General features: G+C 35.7%; 1 protein-coding gene across 2 annotated transcripts in view; it reads right to left on the bottom strand.

Annotated features, from left to right (window-relative positions):
• The window catches only part of PDLIM3 (PDZ and LIM domain 3), a 32,170-nt gene that overhangs the window by 4,413 nt on the left and 8,576 nt on the right, over positions 1-19,181 (bottom strand). The window contains exons 2-6 of one of the 2 annotated variants that reach the window (XM_087724514.1): positions 15,405-15,556; positions 13,528-13,612; positions 7,825-7,892; positions 4,233-4,487; positions 927-1,054 (exon numbers count right to left, since the gene is read on the bottom strand). In XM_087724514.1, coding sequence (XP_087580640.1) covers positions 927-1,054; positions 4,233-4,487; positions 7,825-7,892; positions 13,528-13,612; positions 15,405-15,556 — 688 coding nt within the window. Of the gene's footprint in view, positions 1-926; positions 1,055-4,232; positions 4,488-7,824; positions 7,893-8,557; positions 8,746-13,527; positions 13,613-15,404; positions 15,557-19,181 lie in introns of both variants that reach the window. The other variant, XM_014066222.2, reaches the window with a different exon arrangement.

Here is a 19,181-nt window from a genome sequence, read left to right as displayed (position 1 = left end):
AGTGGATGCAAGAGGGAGATCAAGAAAATCAAGATGACAGAAATGTCTATGCAGTCAATGTCTTGTCCTATTTTACATGCTTCATGGTTGCACCTGGATTTTTTTCTGCTTCTGTCTAAGAATGCCCCTGTTCAATGTTATTTTTTTTCTATTATTATTTCTATTCCCTATTAAATTTGCAATTAAGATAATCTTCAAGTGAGTGTCAAGAGGAATTTGATCTCATAAGTAGCTAACATATCAGAAGACCAACAGCTTAAGGGATTAAGATACATGCATTCCATGCCAATTGCTTAGATAAATTTCTAAAAAGATACCATAGTAAATAACGCAGTATAGTAAGTGCTTCTGATTAAAACAGTTTAGAAGTGCACTTAAAACAGAATATTCCTTTCTATTTATTTATTAGACTTCTATACCCCTTAATAGGGCTTTCAGCCCTCTCTAAGCGGTTTACAAATTTTTTAGCAAATTGAGTCAGCAACTTGCCCCCACAGTCTGGGGCCTCATTTCACCCACCTCGGAAGGATGGAAGGCTGAGTCAACCTTGAGCCGGTGAGATTTGAACCACTGAACTGCAGATCACAGTCAGCTGAAGTGGCCTGCAGTACTGCAGCCTAACCACTGCGCCACCTCGGCTCTTTCTATAAAAATGTGTTTTATTTAACTCTCCAAGACTGCTCTCTTTTTGTACCATAAAAGTACCATTTTAATGGCCTCTCTTAAAGTAATACTCCTGATTTATATTTTTATTGAGTTAATCATATATTTTATTTATGCTTCCTTTTATTGAGTGCTTTCTTGCGTTAGGAATTTAAGCGATGTATAGTCTTTTATAAAGGTACTGACCAGAATCAAAACATCTAAGTTTAGCAAGCTGCTCTATGTTGTCTCCTACAACTTAAATAATGAAAGATACAACTAACCAGAATCTTCAGAGACCATGTCTTGGAGCACTTTAAAAGAACTGGATTGGCGTGGTTGGCTGGGTCCTTGAGGATCATCATGTAGCATCCTATAAACATCAGACTGGGGCACTGCAGGTGCTGGCTCACTGCAAAGACCATGCAAGTATGAAATAAAGATAGTTGATCATGAAGGGATGTTATAGGAGGACATTAATATGTACACTATAAAATAATCCTTGGAACACCTCTATGTATTCATTTTAATACAGTGTGAGTTCAGAAATATTACCTCAGTTACACCAAGAGTTTTGGATTTACGGATGTTTTCTTTGAAATGTTGTGCTCTAAATACCTTCAGGCGGTCAAAACTATCCAACATATCACAAAATGCTATTGAAAGCCTTTGTGATTTTGAATAAGATTTTGATAGGTGTATGTTGAAATTTATCAAGGAACAAGAATTCAAATGTCTTTTGAGTAGGCAGATCTTTCCATGTGGTTCTTAGGATAAGATTCATAATTACAAATTATTCTGCAATTTGATTTTTATTGTACTTGCTTCATAAAACAAGAAAATAGCTATAGTAACTTAGTTCTGCCCTAGCATACAGTTAGTATGAGGGCAAGCTGTGATGAATATAGATTGAAAAGTTTACATAGAACGCATTTTTGAGGAAAGGAACAGATAATAATTTGTTCTCCAGGGTATATACTACATTTTTAGTGTATGTTGATCTGGAGCATTGGAAAACCCTGGTACTACACCTTTTTTTTTTTTTTTGCTCAAAACAGATATTAAAAAGTAAATTAAAAAGATTAACCATGTAACACTATAATACAAAAAATTAGAAGAAATAGCAAATGATCACATCTTCATTTAAACAAACCAAAAATAAAATATTCCCCTGAAATTCATTAGGTGTCAACAAACATATCTGGAAAATTAAGAGGAACTCCTGGGCCTTCAGAAATGCAAATATTAAATAAAAGTAGTTTAAAGTACATAATTTTTAAACTTTCAAGTTGTAATTTTTAAAAACACAATAGGTTCCTATTCAGTTTAGCTCCTGATCGTGTTACAAAGAACATTTCAGGATAATATTAATTATTACACATAAAATATCCACAAGCACAAAGATACTGTCCTTACATTTGAGTGTAATGAAAACAAAGTCCAACAACAAAAGCATTTCAAACTATTTTTTTCTGGAATGGTTTTCAAAAACAGGTTTCGCTACTTGTAATACAATCAGTGAAGATTTGATTCATAATTCATAAAACACATGCAAAAATGAAACAAGTATCATATTAGCATGACAACTGGCTCTCCTCTTGGGTCAAGATACTTTTTTATTAGTATTATGACCAATGAATCTTTATCTGTTGGCAATTAAAATGTGCCATATAATTTAAATAAATGTAGCTTTCAAGAATATTTATTCATTGTTTTTAGAACTTTCCCAACTCAACTAATTATATATATATTTAAAAGCATGAAATATAGTACATCCAACTTAAAAGCATAAAATCAATGTTGAGTTAGATAACTCACTGATAAAAAGCAAGATCCTTCAGAAGTTATTTCAAGGAACAAGATTATCCAATAACCTTTATTTAATGTTACCCTCAAAATATTTTTGTTCCATAAAGCATGATCAGTTTCCCCCTTCTTCCTAAACAAAATTCTATTATAGCCACCAGACAGAACCAACTTTATTAATGATCCAGCAAAAGGTTTTAAAGCTTTTCAGAAATTGTTAGTTGATTAGTAAGACAGAAATCAACAGAAAGCATGATATTATATATATTTAAAAGTATGTCATATAAGTAAGCACAGAATGCAGCCATAAAGTATAATTATAAATAATCAGTTACCTGGGAGTAATTCTTAGTGCAATTTTATGCATAGAATTATATTGTACCTAACAAGATTGATGGATAAAGCTCTCTGATTATAAACTGGCCAAAATGTTAATAGAGCTACAATTATAAATCTAAATATGAACGATGGACTGATACAATCCTACTTAATTTTCACAATGAGAATGAAATTAATTTTCCTTAACGTACTTTGAGGTTTTTCATTTTCTCGTATAGGACATACTGTATCTCATGAAAAAAAAATACAAAGAGTTCAAACTGGACTTAAGACGTCTCTAATGAGATACAGACATTCTTTAAATATTACTCTATTTTTGTTTTCAAGAAACTAAGCAAATTTTTGGACAGATATCTGCAGTTCAGATAAGATTAATAAAGGGGACGAAATCACCTAGCACTTACTGGTCACTTGAGATTGCTGCAGAAATGCCCCCTTCACTCTAGTCCCTGGCCACAGTCTTTCAGAGCCATCCTGCTTTGGGTACTGTAAACATCAGATTTTTTTTTTCTTCCCAGTTTTCATAGGTGAGCCAACAGGATCCCTGGCTCAGAGACATGGATTAGACTGAAGAGCAGCTGTGGGGATGTATTATTAAGTGAAGCAAGAAAGAGCCAGCCTTCTTTCTGCCATTTCAGAGTGTGATCTCCCCATCATATTTGTCAGTTTTTTCAGTCTGCTTTTGAACATAGAATACTCTTTCTGAAGACTGTTAAACCTGTGTTTAAAAGTAGCCCAACTAACAGTTGATAGGCATGGGGAAATTATTTGCTGCAGCTCCTTACTGTCTCACAACTGCCACCTCCACGTACCTGCTGGTTCTTTCTTTTCTTTCTTTTCTTTTAGTTTCTGGAAAAGCTTCTATGATTGTAAGCAGTCTAGATGCCTGTATGGTAATGCTTGATGAGATCAAAGAACTGACAGAGTCATCTTCCTTCTCCTACTATCTTTTCCTGGAGATCCGCTGCCAGGTTTGGGGAGGGGGGGTGGCAAGGGAAATGAAACAGCCTCTGCTAGCTTGAGTGTGTGTGTGCAACAGCATCTGGCTTATCCTCTTCCTCCTCACTGTAGTTTGCTTAATGGTTTATGCTACAGTTTATGCCAAGAGCAATATTGAGAAAGAGGGAAGGCAGTTGAGCCATGGTTTAATCAGTGGCTTTCCTTAATGGCCTCTGCTCAATCTAAATCAAGATACCAACATCCAATACATAGCAGAAGCTCCAGAGGCAGAATAGGGCGCCTGACAGCAAGAATAGCCGATAATATGATTTTCTTTTGATGACTTAAGGACGAGTGAAGTGTTCTTTCAATGAACAATGAGGAAAGGCCTTTAAAGTGGCATGGGTAACTATACTTAAAAGCCTCAATGAATAACAAGCAAATAGCTGGCACATAGGCAGCATTCTTCATGCAGTATGCTAAGCACACAGGATGGCTCCCATTACCTTATTTGGGGTGTTTCCCCAAGTGCTGTAGCAACCTGTCCCTGCAGTGTTTCCATAATATTGTCATCTGAATACATCTGCATAGGAGTGTTAAACTGAGCGTGCACAATCTTGACACCAGGAAGCTCCATTTCTAAGGGGATGTTGGGGGCCATCTTAGCTGCAGCTTTCAACTCAGTAGGACAGATAGTGCTAACAGTGCTAATGGAAGAGGGTGTGCTACGTCCACTGCTGCCATCAAACCCGGAGGGAGTACTGCGTATGTGATTCAAATCAGAGTGAGAACAGAAGGTAAATAAAAGGCACATGCAGTTTCTAGAGTGATCAAAGGGAGAAAAGGATGCAAATACAAGAATTCAGCCCAAGTTTTTGTCTACGTTTTCTGCTGTGTACAAATGGTTGTAAAAGATCCTTATATTTTGTGTGATCAAGTCTCACCACTGTCCACTAAAATGTATGCTGCAGTTTAATAACTTGATCAGGTTCAGGCAATTTAATATCAGTGCTTGAACCTTTTGAAGCTTATTGTGTTAAAAGTAACAATAATGTTCATGCTGTTCAGTCCAGAATCATACATATAATCCTATTGATGTATGCCTGCAATACTTTAACAATATTGCAGCCATTTCAGTGTACTGAAATCTGTTTTCTAAGAATTTCTTGATGTCAGTATAAATATATGTAACTTATTTTGAATCCTGATGTTCTAAAAAAGAAACTCTGAAAACCAGGCTGTTAATTATTTAAATTGTGATGACATAGAAAATAATTAAACTATGCAAATATGTTTTCTTGCATTTGTTTCACATTGGAAAAATATGCATGCAATGTTTATATATCATAGTGATGAAATATTTAGTGGTCCAAAATCAAAACTACACAAATGTATAACTGAGTTCATTGCAATATTATCATTCATTCAAAATGCCTTTGCTAAATGCAATAACTCTTTGGTAATATTATTTTTATTATTCTTGTCTAATGTTTAAGAGAGGAGAAGTTAGATTTTAGGTCATTTCAATTAAAAATATGATTAGCCAAAATCCAAAAAATGAGCCATACTTTGGTATGTTAAAAATACATACATTGATATTAAAAAGCAGGTTCTCATGATATAACACTTTTTTTCTGTTTTAAGTTCTCTTATTATTATATAACATGGATTAGAGTCCTTTTGGACACAAAATTTCAGCTATGAATGCAATGAATCAGTTTGGATTTATTAAGCAATAAAGTTAAGGAGCTACTAAACATATAATCAGTCTTTCCCTTTCAAATATTGCACAACGGAGAAAAAGCTGTTTACTGAACGAACATTGAAGGGAGTTCATAATTTTCTTCATTGATATTTTAAAACAGCTGGCTGGCATTTCTGCATGATGTGGTACCAAGAAATCAGGAAGTAATCATGTTATGGAAAGCTAGCTTACAGTGTCGATTATGCTAGGTGTTACATATGGATTTACATTGAGAAGATAACAAACATTTATTATGGCCTAGAGCAGGGGTGTCAAACTGACGGCCCATGGGCTGGATGCATCACGAACAGACCATGCCCACCCTGGCTCTGGAAAGGCAAAAAAGTCACAATATGTCACATGGCACCACATGACGCGATGAATTTTGACACCCATGGCCTAGAGTCTAAGTCTCAATGTATAAAGAAAATATCTCTACTCCTAAAATCCATAGCTGTTGCTATCTCTGTTGCTAATCACTTGATTAATGATTACAATCAAAACTTTGCTATGATTCTGAATAATTACAAAATGAAGAACTTCAATGTATCTTTGGAAAATGACTGTGATATATCAAGAAGTCATAGTATTGATCTTAAATTCAATTCCTCTCTTAAGATATTAAAATGGAAATACAATGTAAACTCACTTTTGTTTGGAAATTGTGTTGGAAAGTTACTTTGGAAATTTAAATTTATCAGAAAATAAATTTTATTTTATTTATTTATTAAGCCAATATATACACCTTTCCATCTCACAAACAAGTGATTCTAGGCAGTGTACAACAGAGCTAAAGTATAGTAGAAATACTTAGATTTGATTCTGAATCAATTTTCTTTAAAACAATGGTGACTATATTTTTCTACTCATCTCACTGTTTCATTGGTATTTGAATCTAGATGAGCAGGTATACTTTAGGTTTAAACTATAAGGCTGAAATCACATGTATTTAGGGCATGAAATTAATTTCACTGTGGTTTACTCTTAGCTAATTGTGCAAGGATTGCAGGCTAAATGTTCACAATCTGGTGAATATTAAAAGTGACAAGTGTTATGAGCTTTTAAAATGAAATTTAAATCTCATCACTTTTGCTGAATGCCGCCAATCAAATGTATATGATTCCCAACATTTACTGGCATGTCCAAGCTCAAACAATAACAAGTCATCTTGTTTTTATTATAAATCTTATGATTGCAAATATTCATTGTATGCTACAACTGTATCACTAAATATTTCTAGAAATACTAAAATATTTTTAATTGAGATGAATGATAACATTTCCTAAATCACAGATCCTTTAAAAAATTTCAATTAAAATGCACAACTAATTTAAGGTTGTGAAGAGAAATTCATATAAGACCATACCGGCACACTTTCCAAGAAAGCACATTCCTTATTATCAGAGGCAAGAGCAAAGAAATTCCGAGCAAGCATGCAGTTTTTCATTTGTCAGATTTCTCAGCCAAATATCCCTAGGAGGGGAGAGCTACACGTGACATTCCTCAGCAAAAAAGCAAGATCAAGACCAATGTTTGGAAGACAAGAACCAGGCTTGCCAGTTAATGGCAGGGTTATTGCTAATAACTTAAAATACATTGTCAACACTCTCACCACAAGCGTGGCCATAAGCAACAAGGCGGCTCATTAGCAGTGCCAGAAAACAAGAGGATGCACAAGTAACTATGGACTTCCAGTCATTTATTAGCAGATATTATGTGTTAATAGGTAAACACAAATATTACTCTAGGCAGACATGGCATTATAATTTTCAAACTTCATCTTGCTACACACTGTTTTCTAAACACAACTGCTGACAAGAGAAATTAAAACCAAAGTACAAGATACTTGATTTTCTATATATCACAAGTAATCTGTACTATATATTTTCAATTCTCAAATGTCATCCTCCATAAATTCTTATAGCAATGTAGGAATTCATGAAGGAAAGTAATATTCCTATTAAATTATATTCTTTATGCATTAAAACAAATTTTAGTCCATTTTCCTGTTTTATTCATAATAAATGTCTTAGGTTTATCTGTTTTGCAAGCACAGAATATATCCAGAGGGCCTCTGATGCAAGATCTATTGAACTTAATAGAATTTGGGGAATCCTATGGTCTAAGATGATGTTGTGACTTGAATCAATATGTATGCTACATTTTTACCAACCCTTTCCATGATTTAAGAGCTGGATCTCTTTATTACTTGGGAATCACTGTTTGACTACAGCTGTGAAGCAAGCATTTCATTCATTAGAAGGATTTACAACATACTGAAGTAGCAATATTACTGAATACAATTGGGATTGTGGGGGAAAAATCATGCACCAGTTATAGGCAAAAGTTATGACCTGCTTGGGCTTTGGACTACGAAAGGTTTAGGTCGGATATTATGTTTGTGTTCAAAGTAGCCTATGTCCTGGAAAAAAAGGAAAGGGTTATAAAACAATTTTCAGTAAATTACAATATATTTGTTTCCAAAGAAGATAAGATAATGCACACTTTAAAAATTATGGAGTGTAAGTTGTAGAGTAGTAGTATTAGCACATTTCCTGTTATAGGAGGAAAAACAATGGCTATAGCCTAGCTAAAATCAGGCTGGTCCTATTCCACATTCTACAAAGTCAATCCCATGAAATACACAGATTTAAAATATTAAAAGCATTCAGGAATAGGCTGCATACATCAGTATAAACAACACCCCTTGAAATCAGTATGATGTGCAGGTTTCATTCTGTTATATTCATTTAGATGAAAGTCAGATTAAAACTAAATGGGTTTCAATTCATAGCATGTGTATATGCATAAAATTATACTTTTGGTGCTTGTTTAACTTTGTTTTGGCTGGATTGAACTCAATGTTGCACCTATGCATACATTTTGTGTTGACAGTTCTCTAGAAGAGTATGCTCGAAATATTGGTCCTTCCCACATAAATATTCATTTGAAGGTAAATATGTTGAAAGGCACTTTTTTAAAGTTTTGAAGATCAGGAAAGAAAAAAGAGAGCAAAAGGCAGGAAGAGATGGACTCGATATTATCAGAAACAAGGATACCAAAGGCATCGCACATTGTGGTACTCACTTTTCAGCTGAACTAGGGATCAGGCCAGGCAGCTGTCCATGAAGAGCATCATGTATATTGCCAGATGAATAAAGCCCAATTGGAGAGTTATAGGCAGAACTCATTACCTGCCTTTTGTCATCAAGGTTAGCTGCTGCAACAAAAGGCTTGGCCTTTCTGTTATGAGTTGCACCAATAGGCTTGAATTCCTGTACATAATAGGCAGACAAAATACACAGAGCTACAATGCACACTTAAGCCAACAGCAGGCAAAACTGACATTGCGGCTAATTATTAATCAAATGCATCAGTTCCAAGGCACAAAAAGCCTTGATTTAGCAAACCAGTAAGCAAGCATCCTATGGAAATCTTTATGGAAAATATTACCACTGGTAGGCAGATAAGCTGACAGACATGACTATCATTGTTATTTATTTGAGGCAGCATTACAAGCATTTGGCTGCAGAATATTGCAGAACAGCTATAGTTCTTTCTTCTCTCTCTGCCACTAATATCCAGACATTCAAAAATAAAAAATTAAGTGTTGCTATTACACCACCTCTTTCATCACTTTTGTTGATGATTAAGTAATGACACAAGCAGGAATATGAGGTCAGTGATGTCACCTCACACAAATTTGGATGACTAAAGGTAAGGGAGCAGGAGAGAAGACTGGGTTACCATGATCTTTCATGGCAATTGCATTTCTTCCACAAATATGGGATTTCTTTGTCTTAGATTAAATGAAATGACCATCTTTCATGGGTGTTTGGCCACAAGGTTTCTTTCAATCAATAAAATGCAATTCTAGATACAGTTTAAATGGTATAAATAATTTAATCAAAGCACAAAACAGTCCAACTGATCCTTTCTTTCGGTTGTAGCACTGCCATAATTTGGTTAGTCCTAAAGCAAGACAGACATAAATGGACACACTGCCTTCTGAACAAATTCTAAAAAGTGGTTTTCAGAAGATGCAAAATAAAACTAAGCTGATAAATGCTGTGCATTTAAACCAGTCAGCAGCTTTCTGCTTGCACTATCATCCTGCGATCTAAACCAAAATGCAGCATAATTTACTGCTTCTAATCCCAATGAAGCAAAGAACAAAATTGCCACAGGAAAAAAGAGTGGCAAGGAAATCTGAAAGAAGTAAACAAAACCCTGTTGCATCTTCTGATTTACAATCTATTTAAATTACACTATTAACTTCCTCAAGTCATTTGTTTTACTAAATTAGTGTTTAAATTGTGTGGGCACTTTAACAAGATTTTTTTTTATTGCTCCAATTGTTTTAGCTGTGTTACATCCATTGATATAAAACAGTCAGCTAGAGCATAAAATACCGTATCAGGTACATTATTCAGTGTCTTGAGAAAAAAAATCTGTAATTGTTTCCCTTTTTTCAATCTTTATGGCTGAAAAAGTATAGTGTTAAGAATTCCAGTGATCTGGAAGAGGATTCAAAGTTTCGAACAATGAATTTGATCTTCCTTATGAGCAGCGAAAGTAGAATTCTGTATACCATGAGTTTATTAAGGTAAATCTGTTAGCTTCACAGAAGTGATGAACATTCATTTTTCTTGTTATAGAATTATATTTCACATTTGAATATTACAACCTATTTTATAAATTCCAATTTTTAAAAAAAGTTTAAATATATGTCTGGTTAAAGTGAAAAACTCATCTATGGAACCATTTCATGTTTTTAAAACATTTATTCCACTTTCCCTTCTAATCCAAAGGAAAGTTTCTCAGAACAACTTACAAAAAGTATATTTATGAAAACACTAGAAGTTTTGTATATTTTAAATTTGGTTGAGCTATTTGGATGATTAAATTTGGATTATCTGTGTGACTGCTAGGAGTTGAAAGCAACTTGATGGTCCATAATCAATCAATCAATCAAATTTGGATGCTAGGTTTTAGAACACAGATAGTCTCAACTTTGGTCTGTAAAATACAGTATTTTATTTAATCTCTAATAGGGAAAGAATTCCTGTAACCCTCTAGATGGGTATCAAGTACCACTTTTGGATGGATTCACATTCTAGCAACTTTTGCCAAAAGCACCAAAAACTGGTTCAATGACAGTGGGATTACTGTGCTTGATTGGCCTCTCCATTCTTCCTCCATACTCTGGATCCTTGGTTTCCAAATGAGATGCAAAAGTTGCTCTCATCAGAAAAGAGGACTTTGGACGACTGAGCAACAGAACTTTGGACCACTGTGCTTTATTAAGACCAGGGTCAACACAGCTGTCTACCAGGAGATTTTGGAGCACTTCATGCTTCCTTCTGCAGACAAGCTTTATGGGGATGCTGACTTCATTTTCCAGATGCCCACACTACCAAAAGCACCAAAGCACTGGTTCAATGACTGTTGGATTACTGTGCTTGATTGGCCAGCACACTCGCCTGACTTGAACCCCTGAGACTCTATGGGGCATTGCCAAGAGAAAGAAGAGAGACATGAGAATGAACAATGCCGCTATTGAAGCATCCTGGTCTTCCATAACACCTCAGCAGTGCCACAGGTTGATAGCTTCAATGCCACGCCGCATTGAGACAGTAATTGCTACAAAAGGGGCCCAAACCAAGTACTGAGTACATATGAATGCTTATACTTTTCAGAGGTCCGACATTGTTCTATGTACAATCCTTGGTTTATTGATTGCATGTAATATTCTAATTTTCTGAGATGGTGGATTTGGGGTTTTCATGAGCTGTACGCCATAATCATCACAGCTTACAGCTCATCACAATTATGACAAATCATGGCTTGAACTATCTTGCTTTGCATGTAATGAGTCTATCTCATATATTAGTTTCACCTTTTAAGTTGCATTACTCAAATAAATGAACTTTTACATGATATTCTAATTTTTCAAGTTTCACCTGTAGAATATTTAAATCTAATTGACTATCCATCCATTTACAAAACTTTATATTAGTATCAACGGGATTTACTTCCATTAAATGTGCTTATTAATCAAAGGAAAATCAAAATCCTAGGTAATGGGAAACTAAGTTGATTGCAAAGAAATTCTGAAAAGTGTATAAGCAACTATTTTTAATACTATTGGGAGGTATATTGCAGAAACAGCATGCAGTACAGCAGCATCAATTTGGTGCCAACATGCATTGCTGCAATGTGAATTTGACCTTATTTTTCTTTCCCAAAATATCACCAAATGTGCAAAAAGATAAACTGAAATAGCAAACTCTAGCAACAAATGTACATAGTCCAGCTCTTCTGTTTATTGCATGTAACAAAAATCTGAAATACTGTATCATGATCATTTTAACTGAGATTTCAGTAAGAATCCAAAAATAAATTATGGAATCTGGATTTGTTAGGGGTGAAATCAGGAAGGTATATTCTGCCAATGTGGTGAATATTTTTTATTTTAAAATTAATAGAAAAACAACTGTTGAAACACCTCCACTGACCTACTTATTGCTCATCAAGATTATTTAGCATTTAAAGAATTAAATATATAATTTAATATTGAATGACCTTTCTTAGAATATTTTGTTAATAACTTAACAATAATAACTCAATAGCCAATAGAATACTTTAATTACATATTTTGTTTTGGCAGTAGTTTAGTCATTATTTTGTTGTTTGGATTTGAAATAATGTACTTCCATTTAAATTCCCTTTTAGTGAATCTTATTTTTCCATGTACTGCTGTTAGTTTGATTTATCACATGGTATCTTACTAGACAATTTCTTTAATTTCACATTAATTAATTTTATTTATTTATTTATTTGTAAAGGCCGCCACTCTTATCTCAGGTAAATTGTAAAAGATAAAAACTATACTGCAATGCAATTAAAAGACAGGAATGGTGGGAGCAGAATGGGGAGGAGGTAGCTCTGTTGTTAATCAATTAATCACATTCACTGTGATGCTCCCCCATAGGAGCCCCATGCTAACTGGCACAGCCAGGTCTTTTGGCTCTTCCGGAAGGTCAGGAACTTGGAGCCGACCTCACTCCGGGAGTGGAGGGCGATATTCCAGAGGGCAGGTGAAATGGCAGAGAAGGCCCTTCTGCTTGACCCTGACAGCCAGAATAATCGGGCCAACTGGGCTCTGCCAGCCCAGGTGGGGTTAGCCAATCCCAGTAGGTTTGATTTTGTCAATCAATTCAGTCAAATTCCAAGACAAGCTTACAGTGCCTTTTCAGATGTAAACTATCTTCAGTACACTCTTCTAATCTAGTAGTTCTAGATATTTTTTAGTTCAGCTATCATAATTTTCGAGGAATTCATTAGATGTGGAAGACGTATTAATGGGTGAATCTATCCAGAGCTCACTGATTTGATTCCTAAATCCATTACAGGAAAATTTATCTACAAAATTTGTTCTGTAGATACTAAGACAGCTAAGCTCAAGTTCTTAGTCAGTCTAGAATATACATATAAGAGAGCCATCATTTCCAAGGGTGTTTAATCACAAAGTCTTGGAATTCACTGGTTAAGTGTCACTGCCATGTTAAATTATTAGTTAGTAGTACAGTCAACTTACAATTGGTTGCTTAACAACTGTTTCTGGCTAACATTACCTATTCAGAAAAATGAGTTCACACTTACAATTGCAGTGTTTGCTTAAGGACCATGAATTTGCTTAACATGTGAGGTGATTTGCTTAATTACCATTGCAAAAAATGTTATAAAATCAGTTCCTGTCACGTGAGGGCCTTAATTTATAACCATGGTAACTTACAACCAAAAATCCAGTCCCAATTGTGGTCATAAGTTGAGAACTACCTGTACCAGTTGGTAAGTACTAACTAATTAAAAAAATAAAATAAGAGTGTTGGTGATTTAAGAATTACTAGATCTCAGCTGTAAAAATCCAGTCAACCACTAGATGGCTGTGAAGATATGCAGATGACTTTAGTGTTTTTCAGTGTTAAATGCCATTTAGTGGCTATCTGGATTCTTGCAGTCCAGACACAGTTTTAATTTGAATCAATTGCTACCTGTGGTTCAGCTTCCAAGTTTATTTTGAATGGATGCGGTCTTCCCTCTTCTGCTACTTGTGGAGACCACAATTTAGTCTCTGCCCTGTTGGATAAAAATGAAAAATGAATTAGGGAATCCAAAACATTTCACCATTTTTAGCATGTCATAAGCATTTTATGCATTTATGTCATTACAGATTTAGATTGCACTTTTGTAGACAGTTAACTGGGATTGAACTTGAAGACACTACTGTCCACATTTACCAATGTAGGCTTATGTTGGTAATTTGTACATTAAATCCCATATTAAAAAGTAGATAATTTTCAAATTACAGTATTTTCAAAATAATTCTACTAATAGAAAAAAAAAGAAAAGAAACGAAAGACAAACCTATCAGTATCATTGTTTATCTGCCACTGTCCAGAACAATAAGAAACATATGGTATAAGAATGATAAATAAAAAGTGTAAAAGACTAATTTGGCAATACTTTTTAAAAATAATTACAAAACAGGAAGGAACCTCATCCCTCAAACAGCTCTGTGTTTAAGAAGGATATGTAGAATGGAAAATTTCAAGCAATTAACGCAATAATTCATATCAAAGCAAAACTAAATGGAATTCATTTGATATTATTGTTATGGGGAAGACAACTACTGGGTTGAAGAATTGCGTTCTTCTGAGTTAATAAGTAAAACTGCCCAAAGTTTGCATCTGCATAGACAGTTGGTTTTTTTTTAACAGCAGTTCAAGAATTCTTTTGTCACATGTATAACTTCACCAAATACTTTCTTTGTCTTCTCCTTTGGTACATGTTAAAAAATTGTTAGGATTAATTGAGTATGAGTATGAGTAGTTTATTTATATGCCGCCCTTTTCCCTGGGGGGACTCAGGGTGGCTTACAATTCGAAAGGAGGGGAAAACAAACAAATTAACACATAAGACAGTACATCATTAAAAGCACAACATTCATACAATTCGGGTGGGTTACGGTCTTTAACCCCAGGCCTGACGGGATAGCCAGATTTTAAGGGCTGTGCGGAAGGTCTGGAGGGTGGTGAGGGTTCGAATCTCCACAGGGAGATCGTTCCATAGGGTCGGAGCTGCCACCGAGAAGGCTCTCCTCCGCGTGGTTGCCAGTCGATATTGACCGGCAGATGGAACTCAGAGGAGGCCTAATCTATGGGATCTAATTGGTCAAGTGGAGGTAATTGGCAGTAGGCGGTCTCTCAAGTACCCAGATCCACTACCATGAAGGGCTTTGTAGGTGACAAGTAGCACCTTGAAGCGTACCCGGAGATCGACAGGTAGCCAGTGCAGCTCGCGGAGGATAGGTGTTATGTGGGTGAAACGAGGTGCACCCACGATCGCTCGCGCGGCCGCATTCTGGACTAGCTGAAGTCGTCGAATACTCTTCAAGGGCAGCCCCATGTAAAGCACATTGCAGTACTCCAGCCTAGAGGTCACAAGGGCACGAGTGACTGTTGTGAGAGAATTGCATTAAAAATATTGCAAGATATTAATCCTTATGTATAATCACAGAACGTGATTTATTACATGCAAGGGTGAGCAAGGTGCTCACTTTTGTGGTGACCATAGCATAATTATGCCACCAACATTAGATGACAAAGAAACCAATAATGGCATTTTTTTTTGAAAATCCAACAAAACCAGTTTATCAGCTTTATACACTTACAAAAGATTTTCAAAAATCTGAACAAAAAATCCCAACCACTCCTATGACAGACATCATTATACTACAGACTACTAAAGTGACTTTAAAAAAAGGGGGGGGCAATCCCTTGGGAAAAATGCATTCCTTCTTGACCTAGAGAATTCAAGGTCCACATTTTGGTACTGTGATCCTGAGCATGTAAGAATTGTGAAGAATTACCTCTCAATTTTCAGACAGAGTTGCTGGGTCGCTGCTTTAATTTTCTCCTGGGCATCATTGTGAGTCATGTTCTCTGTGCTGTGACCATCAATAGTTATAATGATGTCACCAGGACATAGATTCGCCTGTGAAGCTTTACTTCCTGGTGTTATCTAAAACAAAATCAGAGTAAGTTTTTATGCAATTATTTAACAGGTATATGTCCATTTATAGAATCTGTCTGTCTGCCTGCTTGGCTGCCCTGACATGTTTTTGCAAACTAAGAATTACACAATAAACGTTTCTGCCATTAACAGTAGTCTCTTCTATTTACTCAAATTCCTTCGTCTTAAAAAGATTAAGACCAGTTTAGGGTTGGTAATCAGCCACAGTCAGCAGATCCTGAAATGCTCAGAAAGCTCCAGGGGATGAAGAATTCACATTCCAATCAATAGAGGCAGCTAAAGGAAATGCACTAAGCATTTTCTGAACTACACCTATGTCTGGGGAAGAAAAATATTATAGGACAAAAGAGGATCTATGCACTGTGCTCAGTGTTAAAAAGAAGGGGGATTAAATCACCCAGACACATCTCCATTTTAATGCCATAGGTAGCCCCTGTCCCACACTACTGCAAGCAATCCCAATTTAGGACATTCAGCTGATTTTGAGCAGCTACTAGAAATGAGAAAAATAGCAACAACACTTAGACTTATAAACCACCTCATAGTGCTTTACAGCACTTCTAAGCCAGGGCTGTCCAACTTGATTTCATTGAGGGCCACATCAAGGTTGTGTTTGACCTGGGGGGGGTATGTGTGTGGCCAGGGTGGGCATGGTCAGCTCAACATCACTTGTGTCAAGGGTACCTGTAGTGCCCTGAGTGCTCCGACAGCAAAAAAGGGCTACCGAGCTCCATTTTCGTCTGTGACGGCCTCCTGCAACCCTCTGCCATAGAAAACATAGTTCGGCTGCATGCAGCGCCCCTGAGCTCTATTTTCACTGGCAGAGACACCGCGGGCTGGTCCTTCACTGTTTCCAGGGTGGCCCTGCGGGCCATATCCAATCACCCCGCAGGCCAGATCTGGCCCCCGGGCCTTGAGTTTGACACCCCTGTTCTAAGTAGCTTACAGAATCAACGTATTGCCCCCACCAATCTGGGGCTTGATTTGATAGACTTCAGAAAATGTTCCGCTTGTTAAAGAAATAACCAGACTCTTTCTCGATTCAACAAGATTGTAGCTGAGTTCAAAACAAGATCAGTTTTTATTTATTGCTTATCATAATGTGACTCTAAAGCAAATAAAGGGATAACATAGCTAAAATTCACAGAATTGCTAAGGCTTAATATGTCCTTTTATCAATTTTGATTAGCCTGGTGTGTGAATCCTGCCATCCCACTATCATATTAATTGATAGCTTATATCATTAATAGCCCTGCAGCCTATTCAATAAACATTTTAGTGAATTCATATTTAGTCCTTATTAGAACTCTGATGTCTCAAATACAGTTGAATTCAGATTAAAGTACAGAATTACTTTACTTTAGTTAACTCTATTTCAATAGACTACATGTAGGACTGCAATAGATATTGGCTTTATTTCAAGTACTGGCTTGCATTTGTAATACTGATAAGCATTTAAACATTTGTATCAACTTGGTGGCCAAATTCTCATTTGTTCCTTCCTTCCTATAAATGGAAAAACAAAAGTTGCTATGGATATCTGAAGATCTGCACAGAAACAAAACAAATTCTTATTTTGCCCATGACTTTACAAAAAGCCTTAGTTTAATTTTTATTGAGTTAAATCTATTTATTCCTTTTATATTCTTTTTAGACTGTACCCTTTGTTTTCCAAATTACATGATTTAGACTAAAATTCTAAATTCATGCTATGACTTGTTTGCTGCAGTGCTAGCATATATTAATTAAGCCTGTATACCGACAAAAACTTAAAATCATGACTAGTACAGAGATAACAGTCATAGTGGTAGAACACAAATTACATGTATGAAACTAATCTAATTCTAATCTAACTATATTTGGCATCAATGAGAATATTAGAGGGTGGGAAAGTAGGAACTATTGTAATCTTAGTTTGTCAAAGAATACCTTCAGCCAAAAAAAATAACAAACCAATCTAGATGGATTCAGTAGTTACTGAAAGCTTTAGCTTTCATGAATGTGATTCATTTACTTCCAAAGATGAACAAACTTCCAACAATTTATCACACTCCATCTCATGATACTAACATTCCATAGTTTAAATATATGCTCTGTGAAGGACTTACCTTTCCTGATCCTAAATAATTGGTATTACATTAGCAAAAAAACTTCTTTGACTTCTTTCTACATAACCTGTCCCATCCATATTTGTTTCTCGCCTATTTTCTTGTCTTTTTCCAGAACATTTAAGTTATTGCAATACAGTATCCCTGTACTGTAGCTAAATAGCTCCAGCTCTTTGATAAGTTTGCTTATCCTTTTCTAGTCTATGGTTATTTTAAGACATTACAACCATAACTATAGACAGTTTCCCACGGTAATTACACTGTGTTTGTACTAAAGCATTAGGATATAACTATTTTTTTAAAAAAAAATCAATTTAATTTTCTGATATCAACCATTAAGAAAACAAAATGGGAGAAGGAAAAAGAACTTTCCAGGTGATCGTAGATTTTATAAAGTGGATCGTTCAGCTGTTAAGAGATTTACCTAAGTTTATACTCTTACCGACATGTTATACAAGGTAGTGTAGTCTGTGGGCAAGAAGCTTTTCTAGTTTAAGCACTCAGAAACTGGACAGAGACTTTAACAAATCAAGTCATAACTTCTCAGTTTGGATATTATGATGTTGGAAGATATGTCCTTCTGGGTTCAGCTCCAAGTGGGGGAAAAAGACACTGGAAACATGAAAGCTGCTTGGAAAGATGGTTTAATGGTGGGCAGGATCACATGGCTTGAGCTCCTGAACAGAAAATGGGGGTGTGTGTCACATGCTTTCAGATGTTGGGTAAAGAAGAAAAGAGAAAGAAGAGCTGAAAGTTCCTGGCTTCATACACTCTGTATAGCCCACCTCCCTGTTTCCTGTTCCTGTGTGAGAAGTGTATTCTGATTGGTTGTCAGACTCCCATTGGGCCATGCAGAGGCAACTCTTTAGGTTGTGCTTTGAGTCCAAGTTTAGTTGAGTTCCCAGATGCCATGTGGTGAGTTTCTGTAGAAAGCTAACCCTATCTTTGTTATGTAAAGTAAACTAGCTCAGGGCCCTTAATGGCCCATTGAAAAGGTGGGGGCTATTAAGAGTGAGTCTGTTTCCTGCCTAAAAACATGTTTCTCCATTTCTGATCCAGGTAAATATAATATTCTGCTTTTTCAATATTTCCCAGGATATTTCAGTTTTCTAGCAGAGGGGTGGGTTTTAACTTCCTACAATGAGAAATTGTGTAGGAAACCAGAATATCTTAGCGCACATTCTAATTCAAATAAACCCATACATCTGAACTGGGTTAGTATTCAGAATGATCTTTCATTTCAAAATTCTCTGAGGTTACAGGAGATAGAATTCTTTTTTGAAAAGTAATAAGAAAGGACAATCAAGTTGCCTTTGAATTTATTCCTAAGCAAGTATTCAGATGTTAACAGAAGCTTAGACGTTTCTCCCACGGTATTCCCCCAAGGTATTTTTAAAAATACATATTGGAAAATCAACTTCAGCAAATTGGTCATTAATTTTTTGATGAGTAGCTAGGGACTAGCTTCTGCCAGGAACCCATTTGATTCTGTTTCTCTCCCACTC

The sequence above is a fragment of the Thamnophis sirtalis genome, unplaced genomic scaffold (assembly GCF_051295495.1).
Source record: "Thamnophis sirtalis isolate CommonGarterSnake01/CBP01778 unplaced genomic scaffold, rThaSir2_p1.2 scaffold_10, whole genome shotgun sequence".
In the NCBI taxonomy this organism is placed as follows: Eukaryota; Metazoa; Chordata; class Lepidosauria; order Squamata; family Natricidae; genus Thamnophis; species Thamnophis sirtalis.
Note: the sequence above shows the minus strand (reverse complement) of the source record. Positions and strands in the feature narration are given on the sequence as shown.